At 46.8% G+C, this 12,944-nt stretch overlaps 1 protein-coding gene across 4 annotated transcripts in view; it reads left to right on the top strand.

Moving 5' to 3' along the window:
• The window catches only part of SH3PXD2A (SH3 and PX domains 2A), a 235,296-nt gene that overhangs the window by 47,150 nt on the left and 175,202 nt on the right, over nt 1-12,944 (top strand). For all 4 annotated transcript variants that reach the window (XM_042907910.1, XM_042907909.1, XM_042907912.1 and 1 more), the window contains exon 2: nt 6,839-6,919. In XM_042907910.1, coding sequence (XP_042763844.1) covers nt 6,839-6,919 — 81 coding nt within the window. The remainder of the gene's footprint in view (nt 1-6,838; nt 6,920-12,944) is intronic.

Genomic DNA, 12,944 nt, shown 5'->3' with positions numbered 1-12,944 from the left:
TCTCTGCCCCTTGCTCACTCGTGGTCTATCTCTCTCTCTCTCCTTCTCTCTCAAAAATAAATAAATAGTAAGACAAATAAAAAAAAAAACAACTGTACTTTTTGTCAGCACAGGGAACAATTGGTATTTACTGGCATTTAAAAATTTTTTGTTTAATGTTTGTTTTTGGGAGAAAGAGGGAGAGAGAGAGAGAGAGAGAGATGGAGTGTGAGTGGGGAGGGACAGAAGGAGAGGGAGACACAGAATTCGAAGCAGGCTCCAGGCTCTGAGCTGTCAGCACAGAGCCCACCCGACATGGGGGTCAAACCCATGAACTGCGAGATCATGACCTGAGCAGAAGTCAGACGTTTAACCGATGGAGCCACCTAGGCACCCCTTACTGGCACTTTCTAATTAAACATGGGGCAGGTCCTAGGCCTTCTAAGAACAGTTGGGCCATATATTTGGGTCATTCATTGGTCGCAGCCTATAGTCCTCCAGAGGAACTGGGCTGGGTTTCATTCTCGGTGCTCTGGAGTTGAGCTGTGGGTCTAATTTGCATCATGACTGTTTTCTTGTTGAAACGAGCAAGACTTGGAAGCCGTGGCAGTCTCAGACATTTCTGGGCCTGATGAGCTGAGCAGACGGAAGGTGGTCCAGAGTGGGTGGGCACTCCGGTTGGACCAAGGCATCGTGCCAGGTGTCTGCTGAGAGTTTCCGTCGTTGTGTCTGGGGTAGAGATCCTCCTTGTAGAGGGTAAGGGAGGCAGGTGAACATGAGACTCAGGAGCTTCCTCTCCGAGAAAAGCTGGATGCAGTTGCTGGTCGACAGCAAGGCTTCCAAGATGCCTACCATCTGCCTGAAACAGCCAGTAATGGGGGAAACAGAATCCATGTTTTTTTTTTAAATCCAGAAGAAAGGGAAACTCCACCCGGGAAACACAACCCCAAGCAAAGTGTGTGGAAGCAGGATGTTTAATTGCAAACCTTTCTTGAGAACCAGCTGCTAGGTAATGTTATCTCGTCTGCTCCTGCAGCAGAGGAGAGTTTATCTGGGCCCCTGACGCAGGCCCGGTAAACAGAGCTGGCTTTCCCTGATGACCTCTGCCCTGTCCCCCTTCCCCTCCACCTGCTCTTTCTCTGGGGTTTATCTCTAGGGTTTCTAGTGCCACTAGAGCCAGCTCAGGGAGGCTTAAGAAATTCTAATGTGGGCGTGGGGGTGGGGGGTGTATGGGTTGGGCTGGAATTTTGCATATCCATTGCTCATCTGGAATGATAATCTAAGAGGTTCAAGGTTTGGAAGAAAGCAGACAAGCCTTTGAAATAGGCTGCCCAGATAAAAGAAAGTGGTCTGGAGACTGTCCTTGGATATCTGGATTTCTATTTCCAGGGAAGTCTCTGACCATTTCTCTTACTCAGGATTTAGAGCATTTGTCCAGAAAGGAGGCTGGGGGCGCCTGGTAAATCCTAAAAGTTTGGGAGGACCTGGGATGGGGGCTCATTTCTGTACCCCTGCACCCAAGTCACCTCATGCTGGCTCCGAGCACGGGAAGTGGGAGGCAAGACGTTAGCAGGAGCAATCCTTTGCCCAACAAGGAAACAAATGTGTTTTGAGGGGAAGCGCGGCTGGGTTGCAGCCTGGTGGCTGTGGCTGGCACGGGTCACGTGGACAACCTCTTTCACCCTGCCTTCTTGCTTTTTCTCCAGGGGGCTTGTCTTTGGTGTGGATTCAGGTCAAGGGTTAGAGAGAGATGGCTCCCTGTGAAGGGAAAGGACTTTTCCACAGGGTGGAAGAGATTGGGGGGAGTGTGCTCCCATGTGCTGGTTAGCCCTGGCCTGGGAACTGGGAGGTCTGGGCTCTAGTCCCAGCTCTGGCACTAACAGGTTGAGCACATCTGCCACGGTAACCAGCCTAGTGGGTCAGGCCCAGGGCCCCAAAGCCAGTGCCCATTGAGTAGAAGAGGAACCTGAGGGCCTGAGAGGCTGGGCTGAGGTCTCACAGCCAGTAAGGAAGGTCCTGAGAGTGAAACCCATGTGTGGCTGACTCCAGAACGTGTGCCTCTTCCTTGGCAAATCACCATCCCGGGTCTGAGTTTCTTCCTCTGCAGAAGGAGAGACCTCCCAGCCACCAGAGGCTGTGAGCCTATAATTAATTCTTCCTGGGAGGTGAAGGGAAGCCCCTAATTACTGGGGAGGATGGAGCATGGGTCATGTTAAGCCCCAGATAAGCCCTTCCTCCAGGCCCCGCTTGACTGGCCGGGGAGAAAGGCTGCTGTCTAATGGTCTGTAGGCTCTCTCCTGAGAGGGCACTGCCCCTTGGGGCCTCCTTACAGTGCCTCTGCCCAGGCAGAGGTCAGGAAGGCAGCACCTGGCCACATAGCATCTGCTCCCTGCCTGGGACTTGGGGGAGGGAAGATGTAGCTGGTAGGACTTGGGGGGCAAGGAGCTGGGAGTCAGCCGGGGGGATGGGGTGGGTTATAACCCCAGTGAAAACTTCAGAGCATCCGGCCACAGTCAATGAAGCCAGTTGTGTTATGAGGGTTTCCTCTGCATTCGTCTGGTTTTGTAGCATTCCTAACCACTGACTTCTGTCTGGGCCCCAAGTTCTTCTTTCTCTCAGGCTCTCAGGACTGACATGACTCCCCCATGATCCTCTAGGCTCATCCACTGTGCAAGGGGTACAGAGACTTTTCAGGCCACTCAGAAATTTATTAAGAAAGATATCATTCAGTCCTGATTAAGTAGTTTGATTTAAATATCCACACTCCTGGGGAGACTCAGTGGCTCAGTCGATTGAGTGTTTGACTTCAGCTTAGGTCATGGTCTCACAGTTCATGGGTTTGAGCCCCATGTTGGGCTTTGTGCTGACAGCGCGGAGGCTGCTTCGGATTCTCTGTTTCCCTCTCTCTCTGCCGCTCTCTGCCCCTCTCCCCACTCCTTCTCTCTCAAAAATAAACATTAAAAAAAACCACTCCTAAATTTACATATAGGAAGATAGTCCAGTGTGGTAAACAGCATGGTGATTGGACTCAACTGGACCTGAGTCAAGTCCTTCGCTCTGTATTGTACTAGCTGTGTGACCTTGGGCAAGTTATGTAGCTTCTCTGAACCTCGGCTTCCTCCTGTACAAACTGGAGATAACAATGGTAGCTACCTCATAGATTAAATGAGCTAATGCATATCAATGGTTTTGCTATGCTGGCATGAAGTAACCATTCCCTAAAAATGGTTTCTACCATTTATTATATGAGATATGTGTTTATATATGATATAAAGCAAAGCATAACCCTATCTATTATAATAATAGATGATAGTTTATTTTGGGTTTGTGAAGATAGGAATGGCCTTTCACTTTATGTTCGTTCTTATCAGGATCACACAAAACATGTCGTAAATACTCCATGTCACAGGGGCAACACTCACTATTTGCTTTACTTTATGGCCCTCTCCTCCTTAGTTGCATTTTGGAACGAACCCTGCTCTGAACAAGGCTACCTCTGTAACAGAGCTCAGTGCGGGGGAGAAGGGACTGAGGATTCAGGGCTCATTTGCTTGGATGTTAACTGAGTACCAGACATAAAGCCCCATATCCCTGTGTGCAAAACCCTTGCTGTGGACCGAACATTTGTGTTTTCCCAAATTTGTACATCGAAGCCCTAATCCCCAGTGTGATATTTGACGTGGGGCCTTTGGGAGGTGATAAGGTTTAGATGAGGATGTGAAGATGGAGTCCCAGGGGTGGGATTAGGGCCTTTGTAAGAAGAGAAAGAGACTAGAGCCCCTTCTCTCCACCGTGTAAGGATACGGCAAGAAATTGACCATGTGCAAGTCAGGAAGTGGGTCTCACCAGGAACCTTGATCTTGGACTTCCAGCCTCCAGAACTGTGAGAAATAAGTGTTTGTTGTGTAAGCCATTCAGTCCATGGTATTTTCTTATAGTCGCCCAAACAAACTAAGACAGCTCTGCTCCAGGCCTCTGGTGAATTCATCTACCCTGATGCCAAGGGATCTAAATTTTACTTCTCTTTGCTAACATTCTTTCCTTCTCATAGTGGCTGAGACCCCTGGCTTCTCTGCCCATTTTGTTGTCACTGATGGAGTCTCCTCAGACCTACTGAATCAGAATCACTAGGCAGGTACCCAGAATCTGAATTTTTATGAAGCTTGCCAGGAGATTCTGATGGGCGCTCTGGCAAGGGACCCACAGCTGTGGACACAGCTGCTCAGTCTCCTCTGAGGGAGGAAGCAAGGTAGATGTCTCACTGTGTCCTTTGCTCACTGTGTCCGTGCTGTGTAGATGTCTCACTGTGTCCTTTGCTCACTGTGTCCGTGCTGGCCCTTAACCCAAGAGAGGTCATAGCAGGCACTAGAGGGGAAGTTCAGCAGACTAGTCCTGAGGGGGTGAAGGGACTCTGCCTCTCACTGAGGCCTCCCTCAGGAGGGTGTGTCTTTGGTGTGGGTTCAGTAAAAGGGACAGAAATGGTAGGGACAGTAGGCCAGATTATGTGGCAGGGGACTTTCTCTTTCTCCAGCCAGGAGGCCTGCCCATCTCTTGGGCCAGTAGGCCTTCTAGAGTGGCCTGGGGCAGCAGCCTTGGAGAGCCTAACTGAGCATTGGGAAGTGGGGAAGACATTAGGAATAGGGTCCTGAAACGCCTTCATTTCCAACAAGTTTAAAAATCTTACGTGCACTGACATTTCTCCTGCAAATCTGCCTCTCATCCAGAGGGCGGTTTGATTGTTCAGTGCAGCAAAATATTTTCTTCTTTTTTTTTAATGTTTATTTTTGAGAGAGACAGAGACAGAGTGTGAATGGGGGAGAGACAGAGAGAGAGGGAGACACAGAATCCAAAGCAGGTTCCAGGCTCTGAGCTGTCTGCACAAAGCCTGACGTGGGGCTCAAACTCACTAACCTTGAGAACATGACCTGAGCTGAAGTCAGACGCTCAACCGACTGAGCCATTCAGGTGCTCCAATGCAGCAAAACGTTTTCGGAGCACCCACTCTGGTCTGTGCCCGGCCCTGAGTTAAGGCGTAGGAATACTGGGATGAATTGCACATCTCTGAATTGCTTATGGTCACCTGAAGTGCTTTTCAGGGTGGGTTTTGAGAATCAACTACAGCAGAAGTGGTTTGTTAAAAGTACAGGTGCCAGGAGACAAAAGCAAAAATGAACTATTGGGACCTCATCAAGATAAAAAAACTTCTGCACAGTGAAGGAAACAGTCAACAAAACTAAAGGGCAACGTACAGAATGGGAGAAGGTATTTGCAAATGACATATTGGATTAAGGGCTAATGTCCAAAATCTATAAAGAACTTATCAAACTCAACACCCCAAAAATAAATAATCCAGTTAAGAAATGGGCAGAAGTCATGAACAGACATTTCTCCAAAGAAGACATACAAATGGCCAGCAGACACATGAAAAAATGCTCAACCTCACTCATCATCAGGGAAATACAAATCAAAACCACAATGAGATATCACCTCACACCTGTCAGAATGGCTAAAATTAACAACTCGGGACACAATAGATGTTGGCGAGGATGTGGAGAAAGGGGAACCCTTTTGCACTGCTGATAGGAATGCAAACTGGTGCAGCCACTCCAGAAAATGGTGTGGAGGTTCCTCAAAAAGTTAAAAAGAGAACTACCCTATGACCCAGCAATTGCACTACTAGGTATTTATCGGAAGGAGACAGGAATGCTGATTCAAAGGGGCATATGCACCCCAGTGTTTATAGCAACACTATCAATAATAGCCAAATTATGGAAAGAGCCAAAATGTCCATTGACTGATGAACGGATAAAGAAGATTATACAATGGAATATTACTCAGTGATGAAAAAGAATGAAATCTTGCCATCTGCAGCATGGATGGAACTAGAGTGTATCATGCTAAGCCAAATAAGCCAGTCAGAGAAAATATCATATGATTTCATTCATATGTGGAATTTAAGAAACAGAAAAAATGTGTAGGGAAAGGGACAGAAAAATAAAGTAAGATAAAAAAAAGAGAGAGAGGCAAACCATAAACACTCTTAATGATAGAGAACAAACTGAGGGTTGCTGGAGGGGAGTTGGTGGGGGGATGAGCTAAATGGGTGATGGGCATTAAGGATGGCATTTGTTGGGATGAGCACTGGGTGTTATATGTAAGTGATGAATCACTAAAGTCTACTCCTGAAATATTACCCTATATGTTAACTAACTTGAATTTAAATACAATCTTGGGGGAAAAAAAAGTATAGATGTCCAATTTTAACAAATGTACCACTCAAGTGGTGGGAGAGAGCAGGGAGTATATGGGAACTCTGTGTACTTTCTGCTCAATTTTGCTATGAACCTAAAACTGCTCTATAAAAATAAAGCCTTAAAAAAATTAAAATGTAGTTGCTTGAGTCTTGAAACCCCTGGTCTACTTATGCAGAATTTCAGAGAGTGGGGCCCCAGCATCTGCAATTTAGAAAGGCCTCTTACAGAATCTGATTCACTGTAAAGTTTGAGAACCAGTGGACATTTTTGACAACTCCAATTTTGTGTTTGTTTTATAAAATACATACAAATGAAATGAAGGAAATTAAAACCACTTGCAATCCTACTCTCCTAAGATAATCATCCTTAGCAGTTTATTGGATATCTTTCTAGGTGTGTGTGTGCGTGTGTGTGTGTGTGTGTGTGTATTTAAATAAACATGTGTGACATCTGTGTGGTACCTGACACTGCGCTAGGCCTTGGGGACAGAGATGAGAAGAATGGTCCTGGCCATGGTGCACCCACAGTCATGTTAAATGATGCCTGGTACAGCTTGAAGCTCAGCCTTAGTCACCGGCTCATTTGTGCTTACCTTTTCCCTACAGGTGTACATCATCAACGTGACCTGGTCCGACTCCACATCCCAGACCATCTACCGGAGGTACAGCAAGTTCTTTGACCTGCAGGTGAGTTGGTCTGAGTTCGGATGGTACCCAGTTCCACCCACCGTGGCCTAAGTCTCTGCTGGGCTGGCCTCTGTCATGTCCTTACTCAGCCGGAGAACCCCTGTCAGAACTCTCAGGGTCAGCATCCAGGTCAGAACAGAGGGACAAATGAGGGAACCTCACCTGTCTAGCTGAGCTTGGCTCAGTCTTGAATGTCACAGGCAGACACAGGTATTTGTTGGCTTCATCTGATGGTCTTAACAGTCAAGCTTTGTCACCCTCCTTTGCCTGGGGGTTAGGAAACCAGGGTGGAGAGGCAGGAGGATGGCCGTGGGTGCTCTGTGCATGAGCAGACATGTGTCTATAAACATCCAGGGTGAGACACAAGCCACCACATCTTTGCAGGCAAAGAAAAGCAAACACACGGGAGAGACAGAAACAGAAAATAAGCAGTTTCTTGAACTACAGACACAAACTGGGCATACCACTGTGTCTGGCTAGCCGAATAAGGCTCTTGCTGCCATGTTTGTACATGTGTATGATGTGTGTGACTCTCTAATATACACAGGGATGTCTGCACAGGGGGATGGTACTAAGGATCCCACAGCTCCACTGCAGACACCTCCCTTGATGCTACCTAATTTGGTTAGGCCTTTTTGAATTACAAGTGGTAGTTTTACACTCCTACTGGCTCACACTAAAAGGAGATTTGTTTGGAAGGGTATACCATACCACAGAAGGTTGTGTAGTTGGCCAGGTGGTAAAGAGGGGAGTGAGGCAGTGGGCTCCAAGAACACCCAAAACTACAGCTGCTTTCTGTCTGTCTGCTCTCTGCTTCTCTCTGGGCACTGCCTCAGATTTCTGAGGAACTTGGCTGTCAACAACTCCCGAATTTCATATCTTGTAGTTCCCAACACCTGAGAGACTGTCTCTGACTGACTGTTTCAAGTTGAAAAATCCCAGGGAAGACTCGGATTGGCCTGATTTTGGTCACGTGCCCTCTCTGGACCAATCAGAGTGGCCCGGAGTAGAAGGTCACGTAGCACAGATGTGACCACTAGGGGGCCTATGCCTCTGTAACAGAGTCAGGCACCAGACAAGGCAGAATTAGTGTGAGTTGAACAGCAACCCTTCCAATACCAGGAAGGGAAAACTGAGAGTTTCTAGATTCTTCCTTAGGGCTATAAGCCTGGTGTAGGCCAATAAAAACACAAAGAAGAGACACCTACTTCTGGTCCTCACAACCAGGCTCTACTCGTTCATTTGCAGGCTTTGGTGGTGAGTCACCTTGGAGAGGCCAGGCCTGCATGTTTGCTCTTAAGTACCTGACTTTATCCCATTGTCCTTATCACTCTACCAATGAGATGAGTCAAAGGTGAGCCAGCTTCCTGTATTACAGTAAATCCTGTCTTAATCCGATAATATGGGATGGAAAACCACTCCTTACTTTCCTGCCTCTTCTTCTCCTCACCTCCCCCATTGCTGTCCAGTCTCCTTGGGTCCTTCTGGTATAAATTGGTGGGATTTGCTGATACCCCATCAATGGATGTAGTGTGCGGGACAGGAAATGATAAGTTAGTTGGGGAGAGGGAACCCTGAAAGGACTCATTGATGAGCCAGAGGGAGTCTCAGAGCCAACGGAAACTCTCAAATCAGAGCTTTTCTTCCCCCACCCTTCTGTTCTGTGCCCCCATCCCCTCCCAGTTACAGAACCTCACAAGAAAGGAATGCTACTCCCCCTACTTCTTCCTTGCCTGGAGGGCTTATTTCCTGTGTGTTGGGAGGGGACGCACAGCATGGGTCAGCTTGTGTGATGCACTGGCTCTAGACGTGAGCATGGCCAGGCCTGTCCATGTGGGTCATCACTGCCTTGGAGATACAGTTTGGAAAGGGTCCTTCGGAATTTAACCTTTGAGCCAAGCATAACATCTTTGTGAGCCCATTTTACAGAACTCATGACATGACTTTTAGTGGCATTCATTTTGGAAAGCCTTTCTTATTTATCAGGGTCGCTGATTTTAATATGGCGACTCCTGTAGAGGAAGAAAAATGGTAATGCTAACTCCATCTCTAGTCACTGGTGCCCTCGCAACTGGGCTTTCTAGTGAGAGTGGCTTCAAGCTTAGGCACTGGGGACACATTGCCTAGGACTGTTTATTGGCTCCACCACCTTGTAGCTCTGGAAACATTCCTCAACTTTTCTAGGTTCTCTTTCCCATCTGTGGAATGTAGATTTGAATAGTACCCACCCAGTAGGGTTGTTGTGAGGCTTAAATGAGCAAATCTATCCTTGGGAATAGACTATCTCAGGCACACACCGGGACAAGCAGCCCTGAGCAGGAGGCAGGCCGGGGGACACAGGAGCCAAACGACTTGTGCTTGGAGAGAGACAGTGTCTCTTTCATGTGACCTGTGGCATTAATGAGGAGTCCTCTGGTGGAGCACGGGGGAGCTGGCTCATTCGTGGCATTGTGGACGAGAGTCTACAGATAACCTGGTAACTGCCCATTCTACACTTACCTGAAGCCTTAGGACTATAGGACTATACTGGGCTGGTCATTTATCTCCATCCACGTTCACCTCTGTCCCCCACACCACCCATATGCCTTACTTACAGGCTGTCTGCTACCCTTGAGGCCCTGGAGTAGGGTCACCAGATAAAATATGAGATGTCCAGTTAATTTTTTTTAATGTTTTTTTTTTTTTTAATGTTTTAATGTTTATTTATTTTTAACAGAGAGAGAAAGACAGAGCATGAGTGGAGGAGGGGCAGAGAGAGAGGGAGACACAGAATCCAAAGCAGGCTCCAGGCTCTGAGCTGTCGGCACAGAGCCTGATGTGGGTCTCGAACTCACAGACTGCGAGATCATGACCTGAGCCGAAGTCAGATGCTCAGCCGACTGAGACACCCAGGCGCCCCTTTAATGTTTATTTACTTTTGACAGGAAGAGAGAGACAGAGCATGAGTGGGGTAGGGAGCAGAGAGAGAGGGAGACACAGAATCTGAAGCAGGCTCCAGGCTCTGAGCTGTCAGCACAGAGCCCAATGCGACACGGGGCTCAAACTTACAGACCGCGAGATCATGACCTGAGCTGAAGTCAGACGCTCAACCAACTGAGCCACCCAGGCACTCTTCCAGTTAATTTTGAATTTCAGAGGAACAATACTTTTTTTTCACTGTAAGTGTGTCCCAAATATTGCATGGGATATACTTATACTAAAAAAGCAATTCATTGTTTATCTGAAATTCACATGTTGTTGTGTGTCCTATGTTTTCACTTGCTTAATCTAGCAGCCTTACCCTGACTGTAAATGGTGAGGAAGGAAGAATAAAGATGAATAAGCCAGGCTGGCTCAGGGTAAGAGTGGATGGGCCTGTGCTACGCCTTCCTACATATTTGCACTTCTTTAGGATGGAAGTGGCACAAGCTGAGGAATGCTAAGTTGAGAAGGACAAGGTCCCTTCCTTCCAGAAGTCTGGTGGGGAAAGTAGACTTTTAGGCAGTGAAGTCTACTGGAAATGAAATAAACACTTGATTGAGGGACAAGCAGCATGTTATGGATGGAAAGAAAGGAAAGAGCACTCCTCTTGGGAGGAGGGAACAAAACCTGTGTGGTTTGATTGGGACGGCAGCCTCGAGTGATATAGCCCCATACCCCCACAACAGTTTGGGGGTATTTGGTTGTTTTTTGAAAATTATAGTTATTGGGGTAAAGTATGTCTCTAATTTCTTTGTTAATTTGTTTATTCATTAAACATGCCTGCCTCCTATCCATCCGTCCGTCATCCATCCACCCATCCATCCATCATCCATCCATCTAATCTATCCAATCTAAGTGCCTATCTTCTATGTCCCAGGAAGTATGCTAGGCTCTGGGGATTTATTGATGAGCAAAAGCAAAATAAATATATATATTTTATAAATATATATATAAATGTGTATGTATGTATGTGTGTGTGTGTATATATATATATATATATATATATATATATATATATATATATATATATAATTTCATACTATTTCAAATGCTACAAAGAGAAGTACCATAGAGATACTACAGGGAAACATACTCTGGGATCAAAGCAGGCATCCCTGAAGAAGTAAGTGGAAACTGACAGATCAAGGAGTTATTTTATCTTATTTTGGAGATCAGAGATTTTTTCTGCTTCTAATGAAAGACAAAGACTGTCTCCCCAGACAAAGGCATGAATGTACATATATAATTCTAATGACCTTTTTTGGTCATTCATACCCCCCTGATATCCTTCCAAGGGTATCAGGATAAGACCCTCTACTCTGCCCCAAACCCTCTCCTCTCCTCGTATCTTCTGCCTTCAGCCTTCAGCCCCAGTGGTTCTGCCTCCACCCACCAGGGGCTGTGCACTGAATGTGGCCCCTCTTCCTGCCCCCGGGAAGCCCCGGGTATGGAGCCCTTCACCTGTGCTGTTCACTGTGGTAGCCACTAGCCACACATGGCTATTTACATTTACATTTAAATTAATTAAAAAGTTTGAAATTAAATTTAATTAATTTTTTTTAACATTTATTTATTTTTGAGAGAGAGAGAGAGAGAGAGAGAGAGACAGAGAGAGAGAGAAAGGGCACAAGTAGGGGAGGGGCAGAGAGAGAGGGAGACACAGAATCCGAAGCAGGTTCTGTCAGCACAGAGCCAGATGTGGGGCTCCAGCTCATGAACCGTGAGATCATGACCTGAGCCGAAGTCGGATAGTCAACCAACTGAGCCACCCAGACGCCCTTTGTTTAATTCATTTTTAAGAATCAAATTAGATTTACTTTATTGGTCATACTTGCTATATTCTTCTTTTATATAAAGTTTATTTAATTTTGAGAGAGAAAGCAAGCATGCATGCATGTGTGAGAGGGCAAGGGTCAGAGAGAGTGAGAAAGAGAGACAGAGAGAGGGAATGAAAATGAATCTCAAGCAGGCTCCCTGGTGAGCACAGAGCCCACCCTTTGAAATCATGACCTGAACAAAAATCAAGAGTCGCATACTTAACCAACTGAGCCACCCAGGTGCCCCATACTTGCTTATATTCTAAGTGTTCAATAGTCACAGTGGCTAGTGGCTACATATTGAGCAGATACAGAGAATTTCTATCGTGACAGAAGTGTCTTTTGGAATGTGCTGTTTTAGACCATCTGGGGCACACAACAGGCTTGACTGGGTTTTCTGCCTACCCCAGAGGGCTCTGCCACCCTCCCAGCCCCTCCTCAGCTGCCTTCTAAAATCTTTAGGGCCCCGGCAGGAAGAAGGAGACTATGTTCTACCATGATTTGCTCGATCAATAGAGCAATTCAATTCAACAGCTATTCCAAACACTTCTGGAAACCACGTCAGTTGCTAGAGAGGGCTTCTAAGGGCATTTCAGATGTTAAGTTGGGAGTAGGGAGAAGAGAGGCTCTTGGTCTCCAAGTAGAAATTGATTTCTTCTAAAAATAATCCGCCACTCAGCCTATCTGCCCAGGAAAAGGGACCTGTCCCAGAGGGAGCTGTCTGGGACAAGGCCTGATGTTGAGGCCTGTTTGGCTCTAAAGGGCTTGGATTACTTGGAGGTGCAGCTAAGGGGAGAAGGAGGACAGTAAAGGGCCGCAGATGCTCTTAAGTTGCCTTCTCATTGGCACTGGATCACACTTCCAGCCTCTGTAAAGTTCCTTGCACAACTCCTTCACTGTTAAGTATCCCCCCCACCGAGGAAGGACCGGAAGACTCTCTGAAGCCCCGGCTCCACCGAAGGTTGTTTCACAATCTGACCTACAAGACGGTGGGCAACAGTAATTGCTCTGCAAACATTGGCTCCGTGCTGCTGCTGGTCCTTTAGTCTGAACTCCGGCCAGTGAGTGCAGAGGGTCAATATTTGATGAGAGACCGGAGAGGCCCTTAGGCTTCCCCCACACTGCTTGGAAGATGGAGGTAAGAAGGTTCTTTAGGTATGCTCATTTGCTCTAGTGGATTTAACGTGTTTTGAAGAGCTTTAATCTCTCTTCCTTATTCATCTCTCTAGACTTTCCACCCACTTACC

Source organism: Panthera leo, chromosome D2 (assembly GCF_018350215.1).
Source record: "Panthera leo isolate Ple1 chromosome D2, P.leo_Ple1_pat1.1, whole genome shotgun sequence".
In the NCBI taxonomy this organism is placed as follows: domain Eukaryota; kingdom Metazoa; phylum Chordata; class Mammalia; order Carnivora; family Felidae; genus Panthera; species Panthera leo.
The sequence above is the reverse complement of the archived record's forward strand: the minus strand, read 5'-3'. Positions and strand labels throughout refer to the sequence as shown.